The sequence below is a fragment of the Chinchilla lanigera genome, unplaced genomic scaffold (genome assembly GCF_000276665.1).
Source record: "Chinchilla lanigera isolate Chin_1 unplaced genomic scaffold, ChiLan1.0 scaffold00135, whole genome shotgun sequence".
Taxonomy (NCBI): Eukaryota; Metazoa; Chordata; class Mammalia; order Rodentia; family Chinchillidae; genus Chinchilla; species Chinchilla lanigera.
The window spans coordinates 1,174,501-1,190,980 of record NW_004955536.1 but is presented as its reverse complement, the minus strand read 5'-3'; the positions used below and the strand labels follow the sequence as shown (position 1 = coordinate 1,190,980).

Below are 16,480 nucleotides of genomic sequence, written 5' to 3'. Positions count from 1 at the left end.
TGGAGCCTTTGTCGCACCATGGTTCACAAGACAGTATCAATCCCGAGGCAGACGGAAAAGCACAGCCCTAGATGTCAACTATGGCTCTCTCACTGTGTGCTGTCCATTCAGCTAAGGTTTCTGGTTGCAAGGCTTGCTCTGTGAAGGAAGCAGTGCCTGGGTTTCTGTCCAGAGGAAGCTCCTTGTCCAGCACAGACAGCTGGGTCTGCAGAGGGCATGCTCTGGTCATCATCGTTAGGCACAAGATCCCTCCAGCATGTTTTGAGCTTCCCCACAACCATGTAAAGCAACACCAGCCTGTTTATTCTGTCCAATGCCATGGATCAGGAGCCAGTTCTCTGCAGTGTGAAGTGTCCTACCTACTTCACACAGTGGTAAACGACAGCCGAGCCGAGCACAGAGCAGGGCTTCCTGAACTGCAGTGTGTGCAAAATCTCCCAAGGGAGATCGCTCAGATGCAGATTCTAGTTCACAAGCACTGAAGAAGACTCAGACTGCATCCCACGGCCCATGATCCAAGCAGCAAGGCCCAGAAACTCTAGGATGTGGGGCCCAGCCCCTCAGGACATGGCGAGCGGTAACAGGCTTCCTCTTCCGGCCTGGCCAGCAGCCCTCCGCTGTCCCGGAGGGCGAGTTCTCCACCTCCACCCCAGACCCTGTTTCACTGTGGCAACCAACATTGCTCTGCCAGGATCCCTGGCAAGGAAAAGGGAAGGGGAAGGCAGGGATGGTTATCAATATGGTAAAATGCTAGTTACATAGCACTGGGCACCACGGAAAAGAACAGCAAGGTGTGTAAACTGGCTCTTACGGGGAAATTAAAAAGTTACACCTTACTCCCCAAATTAAATTCAGTGGATAATTTCTCTGTGCAGAATTCCTCCTCCTTAACTGGATTATATTATGAAAATACACAACACTCTTTGGGGGTCATGTTCAAATGACAATATTGGCATTTTGATTATAATAAAATTAAGCAAAATGATTTTTATACTGTATCAAAACAAAGGAAAGGAACTGTGGTTCAAGGGCCAAACCTAAGACACAGAGCTGCCTCCAAACGCAGATCCTCACTCTCTAGGAAGAGCAGCCTGCACTGTGGTCATGGACCAGCACAGGAGTCCCCAGAGCTTGGGCAGCTGTGGGTGTCGGTGCTGGCAGAACAGCACCCATCCCAGCAGGGGCAAACCTGCCAGCAGATGGCTACGGCCACCAGGTCACCTCAGGTCTAAACCAAGGGACAGGAGCAACTGCCAAACTCAGGACAAGACCTCCGACCTGGCGCTGCCTCTCGATCAGGACTAAAGGGAATGGTGACCTCAGTGGGGGACAAGGACAACAGCAAAGTGGCCAGAGGTCAGGAAGAGGTCAGGGAGGGATGTGTGTCTGTCCAAGGCTCCTGTTTCCCAGGAAATGAGCTCATCCGAAGGAATGCAGCCACGGCAGGGCTCTGCCTGATCAGCACAGTAGTAGCATCAAATTAGGAAGGGGCGGGTTTGGTTTGGGTGTGCAGGGATTTGCATGCGAAATTCTACAAAACTGCCAGACTACTTTGGGAACTATTTTTTGCCATGGAAACAAAACCCATCTGTACAGGGTTTGTGCTTGCATTTAGCTCTCTTTAAATATCATGGACCTGGCTCCAGTTCCTTTTGTATAAGTAGGCAAGTGAGGAGGAGGAGGAGGGGAGTCTGGCTTTTTATTTTTAGAAGCAGGAGTAAGGCAACATCTTAGCAGGACCACATGCTCTCTCTGCATGGTGACGCGTGGCTGCTGTGACAGCGGCAGGGATGGGAGTCCCAGGAGCCCAGTGAGACAAGGCCATGAGGCTAAGGGGAACATCGTGCTAAGGAGAGAACACTTGTGGAAATGCAGCACAGATTCCACCCCCGCAAGGAAGTCCAGAGGGGCCCCCACCCTCGGCTGCTTCCTCTACAGCCCCCACCTCAACCAGCGCAGCCTCCTCGACTGCATGTGTCTCTAGAATGCCCAGCCTTGTGCTTCTGCGCCCATAGCATCTGGGCTACAGACACAGGCCCCACATCGCCCTCACTACTGTCCCTGGGCCGAGGGGCAGCCCATTCCCTAAAATGCTCTTTCCATATTCTGGCTCTATCCTCGTCTTGCTCCAAACCCCAACCTGGCCTCCTGCAAGAGGCCAGCATGCTGGACATTGGAAGAGACACAGGCAGGTTAACAGAAAGCTACAGTCTTCCTGTCAGAACACCCACATTCAGAAGAGCTTCTCGCTTCATGGTTCCCACAAGCTCCCTGTACCCCATGCTCCTCCAAGGGGCCATGGCCCCAGTTCAGCCACCGCAAGGGCAGGGGCAAGGTGGGACTTCCTTATCCCCCAGCTAGGGTTTCTGGACCAAGGCTCAGGAGATGCTGAGGTACCTGACCTTTGGCAGGCAGCTTACCAGACTCAGCTGGCACACAGCCACCAGGGACCTGCTCCGTACATAAAGTGAACTCCACCTCCACAAGGGAGCCTACTGTGGACATATTACCCGCATCCCATCCCTCTCCTGGCCCCTACGCGGCAGCACCAATGCTGTAGGTAACTTTTAGGAAAGCGAGGTGAGATGTCTGAGATAGGAACGCACACCCTGGGGGCCTTACCCAGGCAGGGCTGTGCGGGGAGCCACCCTGGGGCAGCAGCAGCTTCACGATGTCCAGGTTGTTGTGGTGAACAGCCACGTGCAGGGGCGTCAGGCCATTCTGCAGAGGATGAGGCCGGAAAAAGGAAACCCTCACTTGGGTGGACTTGCCACAGAGAGCCCTTTGGGGACACAGGATCCACTTTGAGATCCACAGCACTTATTTCATATGGGTAAAATCTGGCTAGAAATCCATCTAAAGCCAGGCTGGCCAGGGTGTAGCTCAGGGGCAGGGTACTTGCCTAGCACATGTGAGGCCTGGGTTCTATCCCCAGCACCACAAAAAATAGCGTTTAAAAAGAAAGCTCCATCCAAGCCAGGCTTGTCTGGGAGTCACTAAGGACACCTGTAGCAGGACCCAGGGCCATCCCTCACCTCTCAGGGCACCTCAGGGAACCCTCCCCATGGGACAGGGTGGAAAGGTGCTCTCCAGAGGCTGAGCCCCCAGAACACCTCTCACTAGCAGGCGGCAGCACTGGCAGGCGAGAGAATTCACAAGTGGTGCCCTCGGCTCCTCTAACTCCGGGTTAGGCCAGGGTTAGACACTCACTTTGCCAGCAGCATTTGGGTGTGCTTCGCGTTTCAGCAGCAGCTCAGCCACCCGCGCCTTCCCATACTTGGCTGCCACATGGAGAGGGGTAAATCCTTTCTGAGAAGAAACACAGGCCATCAGACCCCGGAGTTGGCACCGTCTGCCCTGACGGAAGCCGGGGCAGGAGGCTGTCCCCTTTAGCAGCCTGGGGATGCCAGTCCGACCAAGGGTGCCTCAGTGGGGATCCCCTGAGGCTGAAGCTCCAGGAACCCGCAGTGCAGTCCCACCCCTGAGATCTCTCCAGGAGGAGACATCTGTGGGGACTGTCACCAACTGCCAGCCCACCGACGGCAATCTGTGATTAGTCCAGTAGGTGCTGGCAATCAGGCCATGAGAAATGGGCATAGGCTACGTGGGTGACAGAGCCTGGCTCCCTGCCCTTTCCCAGGGAGCAGACAACACTATGGGCTTATGAGGGTGACCAGTTCTAGGGGTGCCACCCTAGCTCAGCTTCTGGGTCTCAGTGTGTTCCCAGGCTGGTCCTGAGCCAGTGGATGGGAGGCGCCCGTCACTGTGCCGGGCCAGCCTGTGCTCAGTCAGGACAGGTGGAAGAAGGCTGTACCTTGGTCATGCAGGCCTGAGACGCCTCCTTTTCCAGCAGGGCCAGGGCTGTGTCCACATGGCCCTCTCGGGCTGCGATGTGCAGAGGAGTGTGCCCAGCTGTGGTGGCCAGGTTGGGGTTGGCGCTGTTTTCCAGCAAGAGTTTCACTATGTTTGTGTGACCGATTCGAGCTGCGCAGTGAAGTGGGGTCTGGTCGTCCTGGGCCCCACAATGACAACAGAGAACAGGACATGTTAATGTTACCCAACCCAACTCTGCGTAGTGGTGGTGGTGAGGTCACTAGGGAGAACTGAAAGACATCCCCAGCCCCTGTTAGTTTTAAATTTTTATTTTAAGATAGAGTCTCACTAAATGCCTAAGTTCCTCAGGCTAGGTTGGAACCTCTGATTTTCCTGCCTCAGCCAAAGAGGCTCAGTGACTTTCTCAAAATTACATAGCCAAGAAGACAAAAAGCTGGAATTTGAATCACATCCCTGAGTTACTCAAACCTATGTGCTCCATCTTTTTTCAATTCTACAACTCCTCAAGTGAGTTGTTATTTCTACTTAATTGCCCAAAGGCTCAGCCTTCCCATCTGTAAAATGGGAATCTACCTCACAGAGTCAGGGTCAGGATCTGGCCACATGACAGACACTCAATAAACTACAACTGCTATGCCATCTCCCTGGTTCTTTCTGGGGGCCTCCTCTCTAATTTGATTTTCTCTCGGCCAGACGTCATGGCAGAGCCTGAACTGCAGGTGGGAGAAGGCTGCCCCGCCTCTGATTTACAGCTAAAGGCACAAGGGCTCCACAGATGAAGTCTCTGCTTTATTGGGCTTACATGAAAGTATGGCCCAAACAGATCCAATTCTAACCCCAGGCCCTTGGCCTGCAGCGAGGAAATCCTGGTTCACGATCACCTGCTTGCAAACTTGTCAGAACCTGACAGAACATTTACAACAAGGGATCCTCCACCTTGGGGTCTACTGAGTCCTGACCATCCCCGGGGATGCTGTCCTTCTTATCCTGCCACTGATCATTAGCCCAATGACATCTGCTGCCCACCCACACTCCTCAAACTTCCACTATTCTACAGAAACACAACTCTGAGGGAAAAAAAGACCTCTGGCCTTGTCAAAACCCCTGCAAAGCAGAATCTGAGCTTCCTGAGACTTAAAGGGAAAGACAAGTGATGCAGAACCAAAGCCCTGCAACCCTGGTTAAGGAAGATAGAGGCCCCACTTGAATTCCTGCCCTGCAGGAGCCTTCCTCCACCCACAAAGCACCTTGGCCTTGGCGTTGACTTTGGCTTTGTTCTGGAGCAGATATTTAGCCACTTCTGTGTGCCCTGCTCTGGCTGCCATGTGTAGCGGGGTCTCCACTTTCTGTAAAATAACAAAATTACAGAACAGTTAATATGTGCTGGGTTTGTCACAGGATATACACAGGCTCCAAAGAATCAGGCTGGAAAAGCTTGGGGGGGTTTTGTCCAAGAGATGGAGTTGCACCAGCAAACAGCTCTTCAGCCTGCTAAGTGTGTGCGTGCATGTGTGTGTATTCTAGGTCTACTTAAAAGTAAACCTCAGAGCTAATGAATATTTAAAACTGTAAACATATTTCCAGGTAACACAGAAGTTCCAAAGTGTCCAAAATGAGGTTCCAAAGACTGACAGACATGTGACAAATGTAACTGGAGAGCAGAGAAGGCGAACCTTTAAGCTTCGATGATACAAACAGCCTGCTGTGGCCATAGGTTCGCCACCACAGCTACTGAGGAATGTGCTCCCCATGTCTAAAGCCTTCACCACCTGAGAATTTCACCTCTATCCCCAGAAGGGAGACTTGGGGAGCACCTACCACAGCTGCCCCCTGGAAGCCCGCCTGTCCCCAAGAGCTTACCACGTTGGAAGCGTTGGGGGACGCCCCCCGCTGCAGGAGGTTCTTCACAATGGGCAGGTGCCCCATGAAGGAAGCCACGTGGAGAGGAGTCAGGCCAGACTAGAAGGGACAAGAATGGAGGGAGTGGGTGGGGCTTCCACCTAATACTAGGTGCTCGGGGCTGCATCTCCAAGAGGAAGGAGTTAAATGAGGTAGGTTTGCATTCAAAACAAAGGCTCAAGGAACAAAACCACTGGAGAGAACATTCTGCCCACTTCTACCACTCAAAAAATTGCTTTGGATCTTGCAAAGCTCTCTGAGGCTTGAAAGGTTCCCATCTCAGTCCTGATTCAGTCTGTTGACCAGGCGTACACACACACGCACACACACACACACATACACACATGCATACGTGTATACACACCTGCAGCCACAGGCAGCTATGAAGGAGAACTAGCTCTCAGAGAAGGCAAGGGCTCAGGGAGAGATGCCAGTGCAGAGCCAGGGCCCATATCCTACCTCGGTGACTGCCTCGATGGAAGCCCCTGTCTTGAGCAGCAGCTCCATGACACGGACATGGTTCTTCTTGCAGGCGATGTGTAGGGGAGTGAAGCCATTCTGCAGCCCCACACAAAGGGAGACCAGTGTCAGGGTTACACACGAGCTCAGGGGCACATGGGGACTGCATGGCCACCCCGATGCCCCCAGACCAATGAATAAATGCATGTCCCTGGGTTGATCTTGTGATGCCTGCTAGAGTAGATCACATAAGAAACAGGTAGCTGTGGCTTTGTGTACAGGGCGTATTCTTGAACACACTGTTTAGGAAAATTCTATCATATTTCTGGATGTACTCTGTAAAGCTCCCTTAAGGCTAAATTTACAACGAAGAGTACTTTTCAGAAGCAAATCATGTTCCTTCTGCCCTGAAACCGCTGATGGTTTTGAGTGAGATTTTGCTCTGAAGTGACATTTTGGAATGTAAACTTTGTAAGGGCAGGGCAAGGCCTTTTGTTTGTATTTTCAGTGTTTTTTTTTTCTCAAACTAAGGCCTGGTTCTCAAAAAAAGGGGAAGTGGTGTGTGGGGAGAGGGGATAGTCTGCGCCCTCCCCTGACTGACCATGTCTAGAAACACTTCTGGGTTTCACAACTAGAAGAGCTACTAGTGCCCAATGGTAGGGGCCCAGGATGGTGCCCAGGACAATGCAGAGCAGCTCCAAATGTCAACTGTCCTGAGGTCAAACCTCAGACAACCGAGTGTGGGGCTGTGTCCAGGGCTTGAGGGACATTGTAGAATGAAAGCATGATGGGTCCTCTACTGCTGCCCGGGGACACCTGGCCTGTCAGCTCTTCTCTGGTGATGGGCAAGGGCGTGAGGGGCCGTGCATGAGCTCTGCGCAGACAGATGGTCCGCCAGGTCCCAGATGCCTGGGAGCTCTGGCCTGGGTGACTAGGGACAGGAATGGGGCCATAGGAGGCACCTAAGGTGCCACCGTCCCTCAGCTCTGATGCCCCAGCCTATGTATACAGCATGCACACCGCTGCCTGAGTCAGCTCTTTGGGCACAAACCCAGCCCTGATGTCAGTAGTGTCCCTGGAGGCACCTTGCTACACCTAGACCAGGCCCTGGGGCCTGCAGCCCCTTCTCCCATCGCCACCTACTCACCAGGGCTCTGGAGTTTGGCTTGGCCCCTTTATCCAACAGGATCTTGGCCACCCTGTGATGGCCGCAGTGGGCTGCCACATGGAGGGGGGTCAGGTGGTCCAGGGTGATGTCATCTATCTCTGCATTGTATTGCAACAGAAGTCGGACACAGTCGAGGTGGTCTCCCTGAGCCGCCATGTGAATGGGGGACAAGCCATTCTGAATGAAGAAGAAACAAGCAATCACAAAGCCTTCTAGGAAAGGAGCACAGAAATTCAGGATAATGGCGCCTGAGTCAGACACCAAGTGACAAACGAGTGACACTGAAGTGACAATGTCACTTCCTACTGCTCTAACTTGGATCCTCAGTGAGCCTCCCTCTTCCTGCTGGCCTCTGAGCACACATTCCCCTCACACAGCTGAATCCTTCACACCCTGTCCAGCCAGGCCTGCCTCTTCCACGAAGCCTCCCCTGCGCAGCCTGGGCCTGAGAGCTTTCCCGAGCTCCACCAGCCACCAAAGGAGGCCTCAGCCCCACACATACTGAGCCTCGCCAGGCACAGTCGCCTTGCAGGTATCCTTCCTCCCGACTCACAAGGTTCTTCATGCCTGATGTTTCTAAAATGCACCTGGTGCCCTGGAAATGCCTATGTCACATATAGCTCCAAATGTCAACTGTCCTAAGGTCAAACCTCAGACAACCGAGTGTGGGGCTGTGTCCAGGGCACAAAATTTTGGGGTCTAAATTTTTCTGCCCTTTGCCCCAGTATATACACACCATGACTGTGAGTGGGCATGCGTTCTGCCTTGCTTTACTTTGACAGGCTTTTAAATTCACCCCAAATGACAGGCAAAGGGCCTGCAGGAGAGATAGTCAGCACTGTGGGGCAACAGCCTGAGCCCCTCACAGAAACCCAAGTCTTCATATTAGAACTTAGAAATGAGCTTTGCTCCAGCTCCTGATGGAGTCTGAGAAGAACAGTTTTGTTTGTGTGTGTGTGTGTGTGTGTGTGTGTGTGTGTTACTGGGCTTTGAACCCAGGGCCTTTGCACTGAGATATGTCTATAGCCCTTTTCTAGTTAAATTTCTTATTTCGAGACAAGGTCTTGCTAAGTTTCCCAGGTTGGGCTTGAACTTTTATCCTCCTGCCTCAGCCTTCCAGAGTGCTGGAGTATAGGTATGTGCAATCACGTCTTGCTAGTGTTCTCTCTCTCCCTCATTTCCTCTCTCATTCTATCCCTTCTTTTTTTGGAGGCTGTACTAGGGATTGAACCCAGGGCCTTCATGCTAACCTACATTCCTGTCCCCTTTTTATTTATTTATTTTACTTCACAACAGGGTCTAAATTGCTAAATTGCCTAGGCTGGGCTCAAGTTTGCAATCCTCCTGCCTCAGCCTCCCAGAATGCTGGGATTATAGACATATACCACCAGGTTACCCAGCCTGGCTTTTTTCTTTCTAGTTTCACTTCCATCTGGTCCAGGCTCTGCAGATTTATAGAGTTTTTAGCTCCTGTCTTTCAAGGAGCTAGAATGAAACACATAGGGATTGATTTAGAGAAGTAGGCGAACTACAGCCAGGGGCGGAATCTGGCCTACTACCCGGGTTTGTGAATAAAGTTTTATTGGCACAGGGCCACTACTTTGCATATTGCTCAGCGTTATGTTTCTGTTCTATTAGCACAATTTAATTATTGCAACAGAGTACGCCCTGCAAAGCCTAAAAATACTTAATATGTTTAGATAAAAATCTTGCCAGCTTTGACGAGTATGACAAATAACGTCACAGTCATGGTTGCTTTTAGTTGTTGTTTTTTTTTTTTTTTTGGTTTTTCTCCGGTACCAGGAACCGAACTCACGACCTTACGCTTGCCAGGCAGGCGCTTTTGCCGCTGAGCTAAATCCCCAGCCCTGGTTGCCTTTAGTTGTAATAGCATCTCTCTTTTCTAAACATGGGAATCCCTCCCAGCTGCACGTGACCGGGAGCACGGCCTGAGAGACCTCCTCCCAGTAGCAGTGCACAGACCTTGGTTTTGGCCTGGATGGGTGCCCCATGGTCGAGCAGGATCTCTGAGATGCGCACGTGCCCATTCCGAGCTGCACAGTGGAGAGGTGTCAATTCATCCTGTAGAAGACAGAGTGGAAAACAGAAAGCCAAAGGCACCTGTCAGAGGCCACGAGGGAGCAGCGGGATGCAGAAGGCCAGTGCTTTCCTCAGCCAGCCCAGCTTTATCCCTATGCCCGCCTCTGCAGACAGCCGGTCCCCAAGAGGCTCATGAGGTGGAATCCCTCCCCACCCCATCCAGTGCAAAGGGTTCTGGGACCCACCTTGGTCCTCGTTTCTATCTGTGCCCCTCGGTCCAGCAGGAGCCGCACCATGATCACATTTCCCCTGCGGGAGGCGATGTGCAAAGGCGTGATGCCATTCTGCGGGCAGGAGCAGGCTGGTCAGGGAGCGGTGTCCTTCTCTCCATGACTGTGCCCTCCCTCCCCACCCACTCCCACCCGCAACCATTGCAGGATGAGCAGCAGGAGGCCTCCCAGACTCCGGGGCTGTCTTCCCACAGGCTTCTCTGCAGCATGCACAACTCTACAGCTGAGCAAGAGACGGGCACCACAGTCCCGACATGCTGGAGAGGAGCAGGTGAGGGTACCTGTGGCGTGAAGTTGACGCTGGCGCCCCTGTTGAGGAGGAGCTGGGCCACACTGAGGTTCTCATAGTGGGCAGCGATGTGCAGTGGCGTGAACCCCGTCTGGGCACAATAGAGAAAGGAAACCTGTCACCTGCGGCTACCAGCACCTTCAGCTGGGATAGCCCAGGGTTTCTGGAGGACTCAAGACATACAGCAATCTGTGACAGTGGCAATATTTGCAGAGGAGCCAAGAGACACTTGTGGCAAGTTGTGTTGCAAAGTGAGGCACACCTCCGGGTAACCATGCTTTGGCTTACAAGCACCCAGGCAAGTGTTCACAGGGCGGATTCAAGTGTCAAGGTGGGGCAGGGGGTCCCCTGGATGGCTACTTATAAAGAGATCTAGTTCATGGATGAAGGTGGTGTGGCAGTCAGATTCTCAGATGATTCAGCTGCCCACCCCCAGGCAACCTCTGACCCTCTGATCCTGTTCTGTGTCCTCACATCACATCCGTGTCCAGTCGGCCTCGTTCCAGACCAAACCGGGGGTGGGGAGGGGTCTACATAACAAACTGCAAATCCACCCCATGGAAGAGACTGCCTACAGGCGCCGGCAGTGGGTCCGCAGTGCCGGGTACTGTCTGACAATGCAGGAGAGTGACTGGCCAGGCCTGCTGGGGAGCCCCTTCCCCACACTCCAGCCCCTGCATGGTGGGACACTTCCTCCTTGCTGAGGGAAGAGGTGGGGGGAGAGTAGACAAAAGTCAGGAATGCCACCTCCTGAGGCTCCAGGGGACCCCCTTCCCCACCCAGACGCTTGGATCCATCCTGTGAGCACCTGCCTGGGTGCTCGCCAGCATTGCCCGTGCACAGTGGATCGTCGAGGGTCTGGCTCACTTACAGGAAAGAGCAGGGAGGGGCTGTGTCTTTACCCTGTCACGGTTCCCCCAGTGTGGCCGGCAGCTCCCCAGGCCCTCACCTTAGAAAGCACATCTGGGTTGGGGTCGTTCTGCAGCAGCACAGCAGCCGTCCGTGTGTCGTCATTGCGGGCTGCAATGTGCAGGGCCGGAAGGCGCACCTTGCCTTTCGTTCCGTAGTTGATGAGGTGGGCCACCACATTCTCGTGGCCCTGCTGCAGAGCCACCGCCAGTGGGGTGAAGCCATCCTGCAAAGGAGGGGCAAGACCAGCGTGCCTGGGCTGGAAACAGGATACAGACTTCCACCTTGGATTCTTGCTCACAGGGGTCCCAGACTGAAATGCCTCCTCTAGCGCTGCTCTGCCTGTGAAGCCCGCTCCCTCCTGCAGGCTCAGCTTACACACCACCTCCTCCCAGGGGCCTTTCTGGGGCCCACTTGCTTGCTCCACCTTCTCACAGGGCCTGCAGTGATTTTTCTTTAGCCTTAACTTTCCTTACTTTTGGTTCCACCTGAATGTGTGCTATGAAAGTCTTTTTTTTTTTTTTTTTTTTTTTTTTTAAGGTATTGCGGATTGAATTCAGGGCCTTTGCACAGAGTTACATTCCCAACCCTTTTCATTTATTTATTTGTTTTTATTTTGCAACAGAATCTCATTAAGTCACTTACTACATTGCCCAGGATGGGATTAAACTTGCAGTCTTCCTGCCTCAGCCTCTCAGAGTGCCAGGACTATGGGTGTAAACCACCATAGCCAGCTTATGAGAGACTTTTTACTGCTCCTTATTTTTTGGCGTAAGTTCCCTCTCATTCCATCTTCTGGTACCAGTATTGAGCCTTGAAGATGGCAGAATATCCCCAAACACCCACCACACACTAGAAACCAAGTCAGGCCCAGAGCACGGGACTGTGAGCTACTAATATTAATTGCCTTGGCTGCATGTTCCCTTGAGCATTCTGGGACCCCGTGAAGTGGTGAAGCTGCAACAAAGTCATACAGTCACTGAGCCATGCAGTGCCAAGCCCCATCTAGCCCCACCCTACCATTCACAGGCAAGTCTATGACCAGAGGTAAGAGGACTTTCTCCAGGGCATGCCATGGGTTTGCAACAAGACCCCTTCTCAGAAGGCCCCAGGCAGCCTGTCAGCCTGACATAACCAGCACCCGCCTGCCAGCCTTCAGTGCTGGCTATGGTGGGAATGATGTCCTAGAGTCCAGCGTCATTTCTTTGCTATGTGCCTGGGCCTTCCAAGACCTGTGACCTCATCCCTCATTCCCTCACAGTACCCAGGGACACCCAGCACCAGTTCTGGGGCCTATAGTCCTGGAGCACTAACACTTGACCTCCATTGCGATGCATGTGGCAACGATGTCACATACCCAGATGTCTCCCGTGGTACTCACTTCTGTGGCCACATTCTGATTGGCTCCATTTTCCAGTAAGAACTTAACCACTTCCAGGTGATTCTCTTGTGCTGCCATGTACAGGGGTGTGAAGCCTTTCTGTAAACCCAGAGAAAAGCCATTGAGGGACACAAAAATGGGCAGCCCCCAGAGAAGGACAGTTTCCTCTTCATCTCCATTCAGTTCCATCTGTGAGAATCTGCTGTCACTCTGAACTGGACTGGTGGAATTATTACAGAAGGCCACAAGGTGGGGACGCACCCTGCGGATGCCTTTCACCCCTTCCCGCTGGTCAGTCTTAGGCTCGTATGCTCCCCTCTGCTTTTTCTCCTTTCTTCACTAAGTCTTCCCTAGCACACATAAAATTTATCTCCCTAACTGAGTCATAACTAAAAGTATTATAAGGCTGATTTATTGAACAGACACCGAGTCCACAACAACCCCACCCCAACCTATAGAAGAACCATTAAAGAGTGAGAAAGGGTGGATAACACAGTGCTAATAACCCTAGACTGCCAGTGTATGTGTGTGTAGGGGGCTCTCTCATTGTATAGCAGGGATGGGAGCATGTGGCGGTCACCTGGGACTGGGCATTGACGTTGGCACCATAGTTGACCAGCTCCCGGACCACCTCGTTCTGGCCAGCAAGTGCAGCGATGTGCAGAGCGGTGTTTCCTTTCTGGAACACAAGAAGGGAGGGACAGAGAAAGTTCCCTGACCGCCACAGGGTCAGAAGCAAGGCTGAATCCCAGCTGCCTTTCCTTAGGTCGCAGGGGGTAGAACATGCACATGTGCACCTGGCCTATCACACATCTGTAATAGCACTGAAATGTGGGGAGAGAAAGTTTTAGGTGACCTATGAACAACAGTGCTGCATGTAAGAATGCATGCAGACACTACTTCCTCACCCTGGCCCCACTGCACACAGGGGTGTGTGACCAGCCCAGCCTTTGTCCCCAAGGACATGCACCACGAGGTGGAAGGCAGGCTGGCCTCTGGGACCCGCAGCTCCACTCAGCGAGACACAGAGCCTTGGGTGGACCAGGAGCTGTGGGAAAGGGCAGCAGGCACCACGGCACAGCAACCTCCATTCTCCTAAGGGGCGAAGGCCACAGAGGATGAGCCAGGAGGCAAGTATTGAAGAAAAAAGGCAAGGGTGAGAAGCGCTCTATGATGTCCTGGGGAAGAGAAGGAAAATACGAAAACAAATGCGGAGACATCAATGGAATAAAATCTGGCAAAGGAAATATAAAGAAAGAAGATTCAAAATATTAATAAGTAAAACCGGATGAGCGAGCTTTTGCCAAATTGGAAAGGAGAGAAACAGATAATAAACCCTGGGAGAAAAATGAAGCACAGAATTGTTTTAAATGCTTTGAAAAATAAGAACCAATAATAAGCAGGTGAGGTAGCACATGCCTGTGTTCCCAGCTACGCAGGAGGCAGAGGCAGGAAAGCCACTGTCATGGCCCAAGCAGATGCCTTGCACCACTGGCACTGGCTCCCTTATTCAGGGACATCCTGGGCTCAGGCTCTACACAGCACTTCCATCAAATAGGGCAGGTGGAGAACATAGGGCCACAGCCGTACCCGTCTATCTCTGTGTCACCTAAGTAGCAGAGATTACAGGCGACTTCATCTCTGATAGCTCAGTTGGGCCCTCAAAGCCTTGGATTCTGAATCTCAGGATTCTAAATCTTGGCCTGAAAGTAGTAGGAAAGTACTGCACCTGTACTGAACACATACAGACTTTGTTCTTGTCATTATTCCCTAAATGATACCATACAACAGCTATTTACTTAGCACTTACGTTGTGCTAGACATCCTACATCATCAAGAAATGATGTGGTCTATTGGAAGATGTAAGTCATGCCATTTGATATAAGGGGTCTGAACATCCTAGATTTTGGTACCTGTGTATTTCCTGGAACCAATTCTTCCAGGATATAGAAATATGAGTATATGTGGTTTTTAAACTAAACTACATGGACAATCCATTTTCAGAGGTGACAAGCAGGGACTTCAAGCCTTGTCCCTGATTGTGGCCATCTGTCACCTACACAAGCAGCTTCCTCACCAAGGGGGAACTAGGTGGCAAAGGCCAGGTTCTGTGGCTACATGGCCAGTGCTACCCGTGGGTCTTAGGTGGAGGGTGCCTGCAGGCAAGCAGGAGCTCAGCTCTTCATTTTTTGAACTTTGGTTTATTTAGGTGCCAAAACCTGTATCAGGCAGAAGTTTCCTGTTCGTTGCCACCCAAAGCTGGCTTTTTAATTTCTCCTTAAATCCTATTTGATAAGCACAAGGCTTCTTTGTCAAACGTTCATCAGAGAATAAACATCAGAAATAAATTATAGATGCTAGTTAATAATTTTTCATGGAAGCCTAAAGAACCTACTTGGAGAGCTTTGGCACCTGGGTCCAAAAGCTCTCCTGCTTGGTCCTAGCTAGGTTCCATTCACTGTCCTGAGTGGAACAGGCCTGTGGGCACCAGAGGCTTCTCTAAAAACCAGGACTCCAAGCTGCATGTGGAGCCCACCATCTCCCGTGGACAAGGAGGGGGGCAATGTCCCTTCACATGGCCGGGAACACATATTGTGAGGGTGTGTGTTCCCGGAAGGCCAGGCACAGGGCATATGAGACTTGGGTTGCTGCTCATCTGTCCCAGACGCATCTGTCCAAGGCTTCTTTCCGCCTGACTCCCCCACCTGAAGTCTGCCCACGGCAGCCTTCCTCTGTCTGGGAGAAGGGGAGGCCCTCTCTCTTTTGGCAAGTGGTGCCTGTGGAACCCTGGCTGCAACTCTCGGCTCATGCCATAGGGTGGAGGGCAGCACTGGTGAGAAGTGGGGTAAAGGGAAGGCCCTGGGGAATGGGCCTCTGCCCACTGTGTCTATGCATACACACACACACACCCTGCAAAGCTCAAGAAGGCCAGTGCCCTGCCCCAGGGAGTCACAAGGCTGTGGCCTGCCTCTGTGTTCCCTGTCCCTCTCTCAGCATGGAGGAACTGGGCCTCGAAGGACCAGGAGAAATCACTGGAGCTCCATTTTGATCCAGCTTCTCTGTTTTCAGGGACTCACAGAGCCAGAGCAGGGCGGGGGTGGAACCGGTGCCCACAGCAGGTGAGCAGAGGGAAGCTTGCCCTGCTCGCCAGTCACAGGGAGTGGGTGTGTTCGATTCATGCTTTCACACTTCTCAGCACAGCTTAGGAGCCTAGATTGGTTTTGGCTTCTTGTTGTTTTTTATTTTTAATCTCTCCCAGGCGTGGGAGACCCACTGCAATTCCTCAATCTGTTGGGAGTCTTCCTTAGCCCACGGTTTGAGTTTCATTCCCCACTCGCTTCTGTGTGGCATTTCCATACAGGCAAAACACACGGGCTTCTAAAATTTCTATAAATAAAGACACACCAAATGTTCACTGCAAAACAACAATCAAAGAGCGGAATGTGGAGAGAGTAAAAGTGCTGAAGCACAATGTTTTCACAGTTCTTGGGGAGGTGCCAGGGAAGAGCGGCCGTGGGCTGCGCAGAGCCTGTCAGGTGGTACATAGCTTACAGCCAGGTACAGAAAAGCATCAAAAAAACAATCAGAATCACAGCCCTTCATTCAGGGGAAAAACAGGGTTGGAAGAAAAGGTCCCAATCTACAGCCAGAAAGAGCAGCTTGGTTTATTTTACCAACGAGTGCAAGTGAGATCTTTTCACATTGAGGAAATGACATGAAAATTATAGAATTTTACCTCGAGAGACAATTCTACCTTCATAATATTTTGGTAGTGCACTTCGCACCCATAAATTATATCTGTTCTCTACATATTGTTCTTCTGTATTCTCTGCTTGAGAGGCAGCAAAATGCTTGCTGCAAGGAGCTGAAATTGAGGCGTGTGAGACCCCTCTTCCCAAATAGCAGATGGGAAATAGGTGGGGGGAACTCAAGCACACAAAAGGAGAAGCACAGGGCAGAAGAGAAAGGAGTCAAGGAGACAATGCTTGCACTCATAAATGGAGATGATTTTTTTTGTTTAATGATCAATTTCGCTTTTTAAACTCTGCCTGTACCTGTTTAATAAACAAGTTTAAGAAATAAAACAACTTAGACGCTCTCCTACAGTCCTCAATAACAAGTCACCGATATTTACTGATCCCTTCCTACACGCCTATGTGTGCTTTATGTACACCACTGCACTGTGACTGAGGATTACACTCCCCACGTTA

The 16,480-nt window shown here is 51.8% G+C and overlaps 1 protein-coding gene across 4 annotated transcripts in view; it reads right to left on the bottom strand.

Moving 5' to 3' along the window:
- Ank1 (ankyrin 1, erythrocytic) overlaps positions 1–16,480 on the bottom strand; it is a 188,619-nt gene that overhangs the window by 46,963 nt on the left and 125,176 nt on the right. For 3 of the 4 annotated variants that reach the window (XR_001232062.1, XM_013507729.1, XM_013507730.1), the window contains exons 4-16: positions 12,850–12,948; positions 12,270–12,368; positions 10,929–11,147; positions 9,972–10,070; positions 9,646–9,744; positions 9,344–9,442; positions 7,340–7,537; positions 6,193–6,291; positions 5,695–5,793; positions 5,082–5,180; positions 3,815–4,012; positions 3,211–3,309; positions 2,623–2,721 (exon numbers count right to left, since the gene is read on the bottom strand). Coding sequence is in view for 3 of the 4 variants with exons in the window: in XM_013507729.1 (XP_013363183.1) it covers positions 2,623–2,721; positions 3,211–3,309; positions 3,815–4,012; positions 5,082–5,180; positions 5,695–5,793; positions 6,193–6,291; positions 7,340–7,537; positions 9,344–9,442; positions 9,646–9,744; positions 9,972–10,070; positions 10,929–11,147; positions 12,270–12,368; positions 12,850–12,948 (1,605 nt within the window). In the remaining variant the exon portion in view is untranslated. The remainder of the gene's footprint in view (positions 1–2,622; positions 2,722–3,210; positions 3,310–3,814; positions 4,013–5,081; positions 5,181–5,694; positions 5,794–6,192; positions 6,292–7,339; positions 7,538–9,343; positions 9,443–9,645; positions 9,745–9,971; positions 10,071–10,928; positions 11,148–12,269; positions 12,369–12,849; positions 12,949–16,480) is intronic. The other variant, XM_005410521.2, reaches the window with a different exon arrangement.